General features: G+C 38.9%; 1 protein-coding gene across 8 annotated transcripts in view; it reads right to left on the reverse strand.

Annotated features, from left to right (window-relative positions):
- Positions 1-8,774: 8,774 nt before the first annotated feature.
- GRB10 (growth factor receptor bound protein 10) overlaps positions 8,775-13,140 on the reverse strand; it is a 450,157-nt gene continuing 445,791 nt past the window's right edge. For all 8 annotated transcript variants that reach the window (XM_070727755.1, XM_070727759.1, XM_070727754.1 and 5 more), the window contains 2 exons: positions 12,727-12,820; positions 8,775-9,424 (listed from right to left, as the gene is read on the reverse strand). In XM_070727755.1, the coding sequence (XP_070583856.1) occupies positions 9,278-9,424; positions 12,727-12,820 (241 nt within the window). In that variant the 3' untranslated portion in view covers positions 8,775-9,277. The remainder of the gene's footprint in view (positions 9,425-12,726; positions 12,821-13,140) is intronic.

The following is a 13,140-nucleotide window of genomic DNA, read 5'->3' on the forward strand; positions in this document are numbered from 1 at the left end:
TGTCTGAGAGATCTGGCAGTGTGGTGGCACAGAATGGACATAAGATCTGTGACCCAAGTTCTCCTGCTCCAGTGGGGCATAGGAGAAGGAATCCGGCCCTCTCTTGCTGAGTCTCTCTGGCTGCTTTACTGGTAAGGTGATACTGAAAGTAACGTGTCAGACCTCACAACCAAGTGCAGGAAATAATGCCTGTTACTCCTGCCCCTGAGTCCAGAGACAGGAGAAAGGAATGGGTAGGTCAACATTGTGGCAGCCGAGTCAGCCTGCCTTCATGTCGTTCGCTTCGAAAGAGTGTTCTGTGGCAAAAGACAAAAGATAACAGTGGAATCATAACCCAAGGCCTATGGGTTCAACATGATGTCCCCCTGCTGAGTGATGTATGTCATCATTGTACCTGCAGTGGCATGGCAAACTGCAGGAGTCAAGACTCTTGTCGATGTCTGCCAACATTCACCACTGTAGGGGTTTCTGGCTAGCAACTGGAAGCTTGATATTGACTGGGGAAAAAATTCGCTATGTCTGCTGGAATGGAGCCAAGCCTCTGAAAAGCCTTTGGATACAAGAAGTCTCCAGATGTTACGCGGTAGAGCAACACTCAATGGCAAAGCCCTGGATGCTAATTTTTCTGTTCTGGGGCAGGAGCAGCTTGCACTCCAGAGGATCTAATATGATTCTCAATGGTAATGCTCAAGATGCTAATCTTTCTGTTCTGGGGCAGGAACAGCTTGCACTCCAGAGGATCCAATATGACCTCCGAAGGAATGATCCTGGTGAATGGTGACAACCGGCTCATATCAGTATGACAGGGAAGACATGGCAGAAGTATCTGATATCCTGTTCCATTTAGGATGGGGGAGAGGCTGGCACAAGGGTTTCAACCAGATGAGAATGTCTGTGGAAAAACCAGCATAACCCGGAGGAGTAGTGAAGGTAACCATACCCAGTAAAAACATCCATGATTTGTTGAGGATCCAAAGGGAAAAACTAGATACTTGTAGTACTAGATACCTACAGGAGGGTAGATCCAGGAGGGTAGATCCAGGAGATGGAAGACCGGAGGTATATACGAAGACCCTCTGAGGGATCAACCGAGAGCCTCCTTTTCTAATGCAATCCAAAAGGAATTATAAGGTATGATTCGTAGCCTTATGGCACACTATGTACTGTTAAGGGATGCCAAGTGGAACAACTGTAAACAACACATAATCAAAAGGAAGTGCTTGCCCTTGATGGCCCCCCAGAGACCTGCCAAGTGGCCGGAATGTCCAGTGGGTGGTGGATGGTATCCTGGATGGGAAATCCCTGTTGAGTTAGGGGAAGAGGGAATGGTGAAGAATATACCCATGGGGGAGTGGAAATGGGTTTGAAGGTGAGGCCAGAGACAGGGTCCCAAGGACCCATTGCTGATGGTGATGTATTCGTTTCGTCTGGCCTACAAGGCCAGGCAAAAGAGTATGCTCTTAAGAGGAATCTGACAAGGATTTATGTGACCAGTAGAACAGAAGACCACCAGATCACCGAAAAAGACTGATTAACTGTCCCTAAAAGGCTTGTTGGGTGGTACCTCCCCAACAGGCATCAGACCGCCCTAGGTACCACTCAGAGGTCTGCCCATAGAAGTGTTCAGTCCAAGAGACCCCATGATGTCAGAGGTAATTTGGAAGGGAGGAGTCCGGATTTACACTTATCTTTCTTCTCCACAATGATGTGTAGAGCCCATGCACACGAATCAGACTGGGTGGCAGTTTGGAAACCAGAGGCCAAATAAGGAGGGCAGAGGTCTACCAGTTGTGTGGCCAGTATAAACTGTATGTCACAAATGTGGACCCTCATGGATGTTGTGCAAAATGGACCTACCATAACATTGTGTGGGACGTAGGTTGGGTGTCAGCAGTAACAACTTATGGTCTTGGGTGTCCCCGGATGCTGACACTGGCAAGTATTTTCACGAATCCTGAAACTACGAGTGTGTATGCTTGACCAGGTGACCGTGTAGAATAGCACTAGTCAGAGAACCAAATAGCATCTGAGAGAATAAATCATCTTCCACGTCTTAGGATCCGATTTATTAACAAAGCCAATTTGGATTCTGCAGGTTTCATTCCAACTTAAGGTCCCTTAAGATTGCATCCAGGTCAAAAGCTCATCTCCCATCCCCACACCCACAAGTGCAATCATGAGGACAAATCTGATGCAGGGATTTCTATTTCCTTCCTGTGTTCAGTTTACTTTGGATTCTGCATAAAGGAATGTGTGCTGCATGGCATAAATCTCTCACTCTCTCACTCCCTCCTGTTCTTTTCTTACTACCAAAACTGTGTCAGGCCAGCCTTTGACTTCATATATTGACTTTGGGCATAGGGGTTGCACCCTTCCAAACCATCTTACTTCCCCACCCCTCCAAGGCTCTTTGGCTTGTTTGGATCATTTTCATGGAACTGCTTGACTAACCTAACAGCACTGATGTCCCGACTCTTTACCCAGGTAGCCTCCAACAGAGGGTACCCCTTCCAATGAATTAGGTACTGCAAGGTTCCCCGGAAAATGCGGAAAATGCGGGAATACAAAAATTTTTTCACTTCGTAATAGGGATGGGGGCGGGGGGGCCTGTGGCCTAATGTTGGATCTGATCACTGGCTTAAGCAGGCTGCAGTGAAATACAGGGTGGATCCTCCCTAGGATTCTAGGTAACACAAGCTGCACCGTGACCGGGTTGATTACTCTCACTATTAGAAAAGGACCCAGGAATTTTGGACCTGGCTTTTTGCTAGGCAACCTTAACCGAATGTAATTGGTAGACAGAAAAACTTTATCTCCCACTCGAAAAGGCAGTTGGGGAGATCGGTGCTTATCTGCTTGTTTCTTGTAGGCTTGCGCTGCCTCTGTCAGTGCCTTCTTGGTGTCCTTCCATCCTCTCTTCAGCTTTTCCATCCACTCCCCCAATGTGATGTACGAGGGAGGTTTTGTAGGTAGTTCTGGCATGGGAACAAAATCTCGACCATTGGTAACCTGAAGAGGAGTTAGTCCCGTGCTACCATGTACAGAATTATTGTATGCTACTTCTGCAAATGGCAACAATTCAGCCCAATTGCTCTGCTGGTAACTCATATAACATCTAAGGTACTGTTCCACTAGGGCATTAGCCACAAAGAACACCTGAAGGCAGGACAAGAAACAATGGCTGGAAACTAATCAAGGAGAGAAGCAACCTAGAACTAAGGAGAAATTTCCTGACAGTTGGAACAATTTATCAATAGAACAAACTTGTCTCCTGAGGTTTTGAATGCTCTAACACTGAAAGCTTTTAAGAAGAGATTGGAAAACCATTTGTCTGAAATGGTATAGGAGTTGGACTAGAAGACTTCCAAGGTCTCTTCCAACTCTGTTGTTATGTTCCGTTCTAAATTTCAAACAATCCAAATATGGTAGCAAGAATATTCTAAGATTCTGATTCTCTTCTTGTAACAAAGGCTCCCTATTTATTTCTCCACATATGATAAAATACTTGTTTTCAGCTTTGCAGGTCTTAATAATGAAGAAGTATTTGCATGAAATGCAGGAACATTTGTTTATTACATCTTGACCAAAATACATTTTTCATTTAAAGTTGCATAAGATGAATATTAAGTTGATGGTTTCTTATACATTCTACATCTTTTAATGACAGTTGTTCTGAAAGTAGCTTAACCCCTTTAATTAAAAATAATAAATTGAATATACTTATGTAATGTTTAGGTAAATTGCTAATTTGCTCCAGTTATTGGAAAAATAGCCCCTAGGCCATACAATTGTCTACAACTCTGTTATTGCATTGGGTAAATTTGTGGCTATGAGAAAATAAAATGAAACTTGATTAACAGTATAAAATGAATACCATTGTTTGAATGTTTATTTCTAAATATTTAAGTATAAGAAATATAATCAGTCAGTTTGTACAAAAATATCTGAAAGATAACAATTAAGTTCATTAGTCCCCCCCCCCAAAAGGAAAGCTATTTACAATAGGAAACAATGCATATTTAATAAGAGGTTGTGTCCCTTAAGTTAATAATTTTTGCATTCCCTGATAACTTTTATTTCATTTTACAGTCACAATAAAGTCTTGTGGTATGATAATATAGTTTATGCTAAGCAAGTCTTGCCACTGGAAAAGTGCATTGATTGGTCAAAATAGTCAGGTACTTAGTGCAGAAAAGTTAAGACAAAACAATCTAAAAATAGAGGCACATTTTTCTTCAAGATTAATTCAAGAAATAAAAAGCTGAACCATTAAAAAGACAAATAATATAATTTATCTATTTTTAAAAAAATTACCAAATGGCTTGACATTTTCCTTAACATATTACAAGATGCTATATGACACATTTTATTTACAAAACCACCACAGGCAAAAATAAAATCAACAGGCTCCAGAAATAACCCTGAGCATCCCTCTTTACATTCATGTCATTTAAATATTTTTTTTTAAAAAAAATCTAATTTCTTTCAATCTTTATTTCCTAAATTGTCAGATAGCAGTATCTGTTAGTAATTTTAGGATGGATTAGATTGTACATTTCCAACAAAGGGATGAAATGCAATAATTACATGCTCAAGTAATTCTGAAATAGCACAAAACAGTTTATCCTCTTCATTCAAATTTATACTAAGAACTTATATTGTCAATTCAATTACATGCAATTTTTATAACATAAAACTATTGCTGGGAAACTGAACAATTGGAGCCAAGATACTGAAAAATAACTTAATGTCTAATAAACTCAAACAACTTCACTTAAATTTGAAAGTCAGTATTTTGAAAAAAAAATGTTTAAATCCATTTTATGGATATGCAATCTTAAGTCAACTCATATTACTTTACTGTATAGATGTTTACAAAATATGTAAAAGGTAATAATCAAAATATTTCTAATAAAAATCAAGTTTCTTCATTGTATATATAGAAATTTCATGGAAAACCCCCTATTAGGTTTGTTCTGTAAACTACAATACAGTGTTTTTTCATGTGCTACGGAAAATCAAGCTGATTATATTGTTTTAAGCTACTCGTAACAGTATATGATTATCTTGTAAATAAATAACTGTACTCAATTTCAACTGCTCAGATTGGTATTAGTCACATGCAATGATTAATATTAATTAATATCAATATCAAGGTTAAAGATTCCTGGAGCAAGAGAAAATATATTTCACTTGCAAGTAATTCTGAACCTTCATAGACTGGAACATACATCTTGATACTATGAAGCAATTAACCATCATCCCCAAACATGATAATCATAAACATTAACTTTATTTAAGTGCAAGCTATCAATAAAAGGTTGCTTGAAAAGCTGAAATATTGAAAACATGAAAAGCTGAAATATTAACAATCATTGCCTTGATTCAATTGCTATTAAATCTCCACATGGTTTATATCCATGCAGAATTTTGCAGAATTAGAAAACATGTGCCAATATCATTACAATAACAGATATCTCACTTTTGTGATATATAATTTTATTTGCCACATTTACAGCTAGAAAGCTGTGCCTTTTGAGACAAATAGGGCATTATTTGTTTTGCATAGCTATGTACAAATTAACACTCGAAGTATATAGTTTTGAGGAAGCCTAAAACTCATAGTAGGATGATGAATTAGGACTTGAAGTAAGATATCTCTAGTTGTTACAGACACTGGCAAATTTTAGTGTACAAATCCAAAAAAAGTCAATTGTCTGAATTATCAATGGCATGTCTTCCTGTGGCAGACATAGCTGAGCATAGAATTTTCAAATGAAAATGATTTATCCAGTTATCATACTGCTACACATGTATTGCTCTCTTACAGCTAGACTGAAATAGTTGGAGAGAATGTGAAGCAATGCTTGAGGGATGATTTCTACAGTTTTGACCAAGCTCACAGTCCAGCAGCACGTAATCACATTTACTTTACTGAAAATATATTTAAATTATCATCTAGAAAAAGTATATTCATGCTACTGGAGGATTCAATAACTAGCTATAATTAGAAGATTGAGAATGCTACACTAACACTTCTCCTTTGCTTTCACTTTCGATTCTATATAGAATGTGTAACCTAAACAATAGTATTTTCATTAATCAAAGAAATATAAAATCAGAACTGTGCTTCAGTTATTAGAAAATACACCTCAAAAAAAAAAATTGGAAAAAACATGGAGACTTACAGAGCACTGTTAAATTCCTAACCATGGTTAGAAAGCTAGGCAGTGTTATGTGCAATGGAGCTATATCATACATTCTGAATAGTGAAGGAAATAATGCTAAAATAGCAAACACTGATTTGTTTTATACCAAATATACTACATAAATTACAATCTATTTCTGGTTCTCTGGAACCAGTTACCTCCTAAGATCTGGACTACCCCCGCCCTATTGGCCTTCCAGAAAGCAGTAAAGACCTGGCATTTCCGACAGGCCTGGGCCCATTGATCTTATGGTGGTAACCAGCAAGATCGGCCTTGAATGATATGCAGGGATTAATTGTTTGTATTGTAAATTGTTTTTAAACAGTTTTTAGAGGTTTTTGTATTATTATTGATGTTTTATATTTTTGCTGTGAGCCGCCTAGAGTCCCTAGGGAATTGAGTGGCACAGAAATTGAAGAAATAAATAATAATAATAATAATAATAATAATAATAATAATAATAATAATAATAATAATCTATTCACTCCCAATCAAAACATAAAAAGAAGAAGAAAAGCCAGATGATTCCAAATACATATATTATCAGTCAATGCTAAACTGGCTACTGACAGTGGATTTTCCCATGACATCTGTGCAGAAAGAGAACTTCCAGCGGATTGTGAAGGAATGAGACAATTTAAATATTTCAAACGTCTGTGCATAGAAGCAGGGTCCTCTTTCAGACATACAATCATTATATTCTAAAGCATACACTAGTGCAGCGGTTCTCAACCTGTGGGTCGCGACCCCGGCGAGTGTCGAATGACCAAAACACAGGGGTCACCTAATGCCATCAAAAAATTATGTTTCTGATGGTTTTAACCCAGCAGTCCCCAAACTACGGCCCGCAGGACCCATCCACTCACTGTGGTCTGCTGGGGCGGGGAGGAAATCGGGCCTGCAATTGGCCCCTTTCTTTCCCGTCTTTAGGGAGAGAAACTGTTGCTGCCCTATGGCAGAGCAGCAACAGTTCCTCTTGCTAAAGGCAAGAAAGAAAGGGGCCAATTGCAGGCCCACTTTCCTCCTTGCCCCTTGGTTTCCCTCCTCCTCCAGATGCTCAGCAGCAGTCCCTCCGGTGCTGCTTTTCTGCTTCTTCAGGTCCGGGATTTTGCACCGGTGAGGTTTGCGTGCTTTAGGGCACTTTTGGCATTGGGCAAGGACTTGGGGGTGGGGGGAGGGTCTGCTGTGGAGAGGGAGAGAGAGAGGGAAAGTGCTGCTTTTTTGCTTCTTCGCCACCCCGCGGGGAGGGCGCTGGGCTCTGCACTCAGCCTGGAAGCCCTTCAAGAATGGCTGGAGGTGCTGAAGGCGCTGCAGGGCCAGTACCTCTGGGGCCATAAGTATCAGACCCCCGGTGCGGCATCCTGCCAGCCTCCTGTGCGCAGCTCTCTCACCCCCCCATGACCCCTCCCCACAACCCCCCCTGTGCTTCAGCCGATGCTTGTGTGCCCCGGCAGGCGCTTTTCCCAGCTGCCCCTCGCCGCCTCTGTATGAGCCGCTGGTCTCTCTGCCGCCGCCTCCCTCTCGGGCGCATAGTATACAAGAGAAAAAGAGAGAGATAGCAAGAGAGCAAGAGAGAGAGACACAGAGAGAGTGAGAGAGAAAGAGAGGGAGAGAGAAAGAGAGAAGAAAAGGAGATAGCAAGAGAGAGAGACACAGAGAGTGAGAGAGAGAAAGAGAGGAAGGAAGAGAGAAGAAAAGGAGAGAGAGCAAGAGAGAGAGAGAAAGAGAGAGGGGGAAAGAGAAAGAGTGGAAGGAAGAGGGAAGAAAAGGAGAGAGAGAAAGAGGAAGGAAGAGAGAAGAAAAGGAGAGAGAAAGAGAAGAAGGAAGAGAGAAGAAAAGGAGAGAGAGAGAGGAAGGAAGAGAGAAAAGGAGAGAAAAAGAGAGAAAGAGAGGCAGAGAGCAAGAGAGAGAAAGAGGAAGGGGAGAGAAGAAAAGGAGAGAAAGAGGGGGGAAAGAAAGAAAGCAAGAGAGAGAGAGAGAAGGAGAGGGGGAGTGAATGTGAGATAGAAAATGAGAAAGAGAAAAATGAGAAAATGATGGAGGGAAAGAATGAAGGAGAGGAAAAAGAAACAAATGAGAGAGAAGGAAAAAAGGGAGAGGGAAGAGAAAAGTGGGAAGGAAGGAGGGAAGGAAGGAGAAATGGAGGGAAAAGGAAGGAAGAATTAAATAAATGGAGGGACGGAGGAAGGAAGAACTTTTTGGTGGGGGAGAGGTGTAAATTTTTTTAAAAATTTCTCTCAACATAATCATTATGTTTAAATTATGTTGGATTTGCAGCAATGCGAATAGATAATGCAAATCAGATATTTACATTTTGAATCATAATTGTAGCAAAATTACAGTTTTGAAGTAGCCACCAAATTTATTTTTTGGTTTGGGTTCACCGCAAAATGGGGAACTGTATTGCGGGGTCACAGCATTGGAAAGGTTGAGAACCACTGCACTAGTGGGATATTTTTCCTTCTTCAACACAAATGATGGAGCACTTAATTTCAAAAGATTTTAGATTATAATAATGCTGAAGTAAGTTACTCAATATATGATTTAGAACACCCAAATCAGGTATCAATTTAAAAATGGTATCATTTAATATAGACTAAATATAATTTTCAAAAAGAGTGCAAAAAAGTTTAAAGAGAAAGGGGGGGGGAGGAGAGAGGAATATAAAGAAAGAAAACAATATAAAAGAACAAAATACTCAGTTTTAAATTGTCAAGATTTATCCAGGGCAAGAGTTCATTTCAATAATTTTGCTTCACAAACCTGATTCTGTTTTGTGGCAAGCCAAGGAACAATTTTCAAACTTGTTTAGTGTTTTTACATATTTTTTCCAAGTTAGGGGGGCAATTGCTGGAACACTTAGCAGAATCAGGCATAGGAGCAAATCTTGGACTGTTGGCACCAGCTCAAGCATCCCTTTCCAAGTCCCCTAATTTTGATGATATATTTTGTTCCTCAAAAGCAACTACAAGTTGGCTTAATGTCCCCAAGGTCAATTTTCTTCAAAAAAAGCATCTTTATCTCCAGTCTTGGAACAAACCAATCATCAGCATGGACTGGTACAGAGGTCACAAGGCTACCCGGATGCAGTGGTGTTTGAGTTTACAAGGCAAAATTCCCTTGTTTAATTGATAAAATTCAACAAGTTGTATTAGGTCAGTGAATTTGGTGCTGCCATCATCTAGACTGAAAAACATCTGTCCGTCATCTTCACACTTGAAAAATGAAAATGAAACAAAAATAAAATGCTAAAGACAGAAAACAAATTATTCAAAAAAGAGTATTAAAATATCTCATCCAGAATGCCTATCCCCCTTTACCTCTTAGCTTTTTTTCTACCCTGCAATTATCAGATTTCTGTGGAATTACACTTAAGACAATAAATCAGAGTTCTCATCAAGACACAAATGACTAGGCTCAAATTATTCTACTTTGAACACATTATGCAAAGTCCTATGCAAATTTCAAATCCTTTTTTTGAATTATGGTGAGAGTTCAACTTCAATCTCATTAGTCCACAGCACAATTGTCTATAGAAGGATCTTATGCTGGGGAAGGTAGAAGGAACGGTAAGGAGAGGATGAACAGCAGCCAGGTAGATGGACTCAATTACAGCAACAGTGGATACCCTCTTGAAATACCTGAAGAACCTCATTACAAATGGATAATATCCATTCATGGAGAATATCCATCTGTTTGGACACTGAGAGTTGACCATAAGGTGATGGCACAAAATCAATTAAAATGACTTATTTCCAAAGTATTTACAGGTTAAGCAACTTAAGATCAATTAATTACAGTAAAGGGCCATTAATGCAACATTTAAAGTTAAGAAATAAAAGAAAGTACAGCAAATGTAGAAAATTTACATTCCCTGATAAAATACAAGGTTTCTGACCTATAAAAAAGATCAAACCAAGGTAAATCACATTAGGATTCTTTTCACCTTTAATATATTATATAAACTATGCAATTCAATTGAAAAACAAACTGAAGCAATCTGAGAAAAAAAATTAACAATAAAAAATTTACATTAATGAGATCACATAAGTATGTATACCCTTAAACTAATAATTTCCTGAAGCATCTTTTCATTTTATGACATATTCAGCCTTTTGGGGAAGAAGTCTATGATAGCACACCACATCTTGCTTTGGGAATCTTTGCCCATGTTTCCTTGCAAAAGCACTTCAAAACTGTCAGACTGCAAAGGCACCTTCTGTACTCAGACTTCGTCAGATCACTGCATAGATTTTCAATTTGATTCAAGTCTGGATTCTTGCTGGGCTATTCTGGATCCTGTTATGCTGAAAGGTGAAGTTCCTCTTCATCTTCATTTTAGCAGAGTCTTAAAGGTTTTGTGCCAAAATTCACTGATATTTGGAATTGACCATAATTTGCTCCAGCTTAATTAATGCCCCCTTTCCAGTTAAAGAAATGCAGCCCTAAAGAATAATGCTGCCATCAACATACTTCATGGAGGGATCAACAATCCATAGTATTGTTTTTGCACCAAATAGTATAATTTTGGGAATTATGATTAAAAAGTTCAACCTCAGTCTCTTCAGACCACATTTTCCCATATGCTTTTGTCAGATTTGATGTACATTTTTGCAAAATGAAAGTAGAATTGGACATAATATATTAAAGAGAGGTCAATAATTTACAAACAGATTTTTTAAAAGGACAAGCTGTTTTGCATGGGGTAGAGAATTAATGTCATAATAATATATTAATTGTTATTCAATTAGGGTGATGTGTGTGGATGTGTGTGTGTGTGTGTGTGACAACCGATATATATAGATATATATGGAGCCGGAGTGGCACAGCAGGTAGAGTGCTGTACTGCAGGCCACTGAAGCTGACTGTAGATCTGTAAGTCAGCCGTTCAAATCTCATCACCGGCTCAAGGTTGACTCAGTCTTCCATCCTTGTGAGATGGGTAAAGTGAGGACCCAAATTGTGGGGGCAATATGCTGGCTCTGTTAAAAAGTGCTATTGCTAACATGCTGTAAGCCACCCTGAGTCTAAGGAGAAGGGATAAATAAATAAATAAATAAATAAATAAATATGATCAATACAGATTATTGTCACATAATATGCAACTTGTATCTGCCATATTTTCTTCACTTGTTGATGGCTTTCTTAGTTTGTTCCATCACTTGGAAATTGCTTTGTATCCTTCTCCTGACTGATACTTTTCAAGAGTGCTTCGATGCTCTGAAAGGTCTTTGCAGATCATGGCTGTTGTTGTTAAGAGGCAAATGAGTAAATAACCAGAAAAATACTACAAGCCACAGCTGATGAATTTTATGTAGGCTTGATTAGAATCATTTTAATTAATGACAAGTTTCTACAGATTACTATTTACTATCCATCTGAATACGATTGCTTAATTCTGAACACAATCACAACCCCAGAGGGTGTGAACACTTATGCAGGCTCATTATTCTAGTTTTTTGTTTTTATTCCTCAGTAGACATTTTATCTTTGCTTTCAATAGCTATTATATATGCTAATATAAGAAATTGTATAGCCAGTATACATGTATATGTCTGCCTCTATGTGTGTCTCTCTGTATGTAACATATTGCTGATAATGAAAATGAAGGGAGACTACTATAGATCTATTTCAAGCTATTCAGCTTTCATCAGCTAGCCACATCCTTACTGGGATTTGAACGTGGGCAGTTTGCTTATAAGGCAGACTGCCCAGGAAGCAAACCTCTTTAAACTGGGGAACAGTTAGACAGTGGTACCTCTACTTAAGAACTTAATTCATTCTGTGACCAGGTTCTTAAGTATAAAAGTTTGTACGTAGAAGCAATTTTTCCCATTGGAATCAATGTAAAAGCAAATAATGTGTGAAAACCAATTAGGAAAGAAATAAAAGCTCGGAGGAGGAGGATAGTCGCTGCCCAGACCGAAGGGAGTGTTTCTTTTCTCTGAGCGCTGGCAGAGGTTTATTCCTTCTCCAAGCGCCCAGAGAAAGGAAAATGCTTTGTTCCCTCTGGACTGTTAAGCCTCCTTAAGCGCCAACGAAAGGCTCCTCTGGCAGCCCAGAAAAACCCGAGATGGCTGGGATTAAAGGGGGAATGGCAGGAAACTGGCCGGGCCTTCGTGCCGTTCTCAAATTTCCTGGAAAATTTTTCCTGGCTTGGGTTCTCAAATAGAAAATGATTCTTAAGAAAGCAAAAAAATCTTGAACAGCCGGTTCTTATCTAGTATCTATAGTATCTATAGATACTTAAGTATCTATACTTAAGAACGTTTAGGCATTCTTAAGTATAGATACTACTGTATATGTTTTTTATTTTTTTAAAGACATCCCCTGATAGATAATAAGCCCAATCAGGCTTTTGAGTGCATGGCAATAAGGCCAAGTGCTTATTTCAATGTTAAAAAGCAAAATAAGTAGGTCATTGTCAATACTTTAGAAAAATTAAGGAGACAGAAATAAATGCTCATTCTGAAAGATATCACAACCCAGTACTGGCTGAGTGGAATGTTATACTTACTGGTAAAATCTGAAAATGTTTAATTTTTTGATGATGACACAATGTAAGTACAAATGCCTTTGGATTACTCTGGCTGTCCCGAAGAAGAAATAATCTACAAAATAACATTGTATGTTACTACCAGATTGACTATATAGTTCTTATAAACAAACAATTCCACTGCTTTATGATAACATCAGTACATTAACATACTCCATGTTTATTCATAAATAATCTAATATTTCATTGATAAAAATAATATAAAATAAGCTATACATAAGTAGCTGATATTCCAATAATGGCAAATCACATGCTCCCCAAGCATGTGCACACACAAACCCCCCCCCCCCCCCACTGCTCATGTGCACAGGCCTCACTGAAGCCTCTGGACTTCTGGTAGGCCCGTTGGGCATTTTTTTGCTTTCCTCAGGCTTT

Source organism: Erythrolamprus reginae, chromosome Z (genome assembly GCF_031021105.1).
Source record: "Erythrolamprus reginae isolate rEryReg1 chromosome Z, rEryReg1.hap1, whole genome shotgun sequence".
Classification (NCBI taxonomy): domain Eukaryota; kingdom Metazoa; phylum Chordata; class Lepidosauria; order Squamata; family Dipsadidae; genus Erythrolamprus; species Erythrolamprus reginae.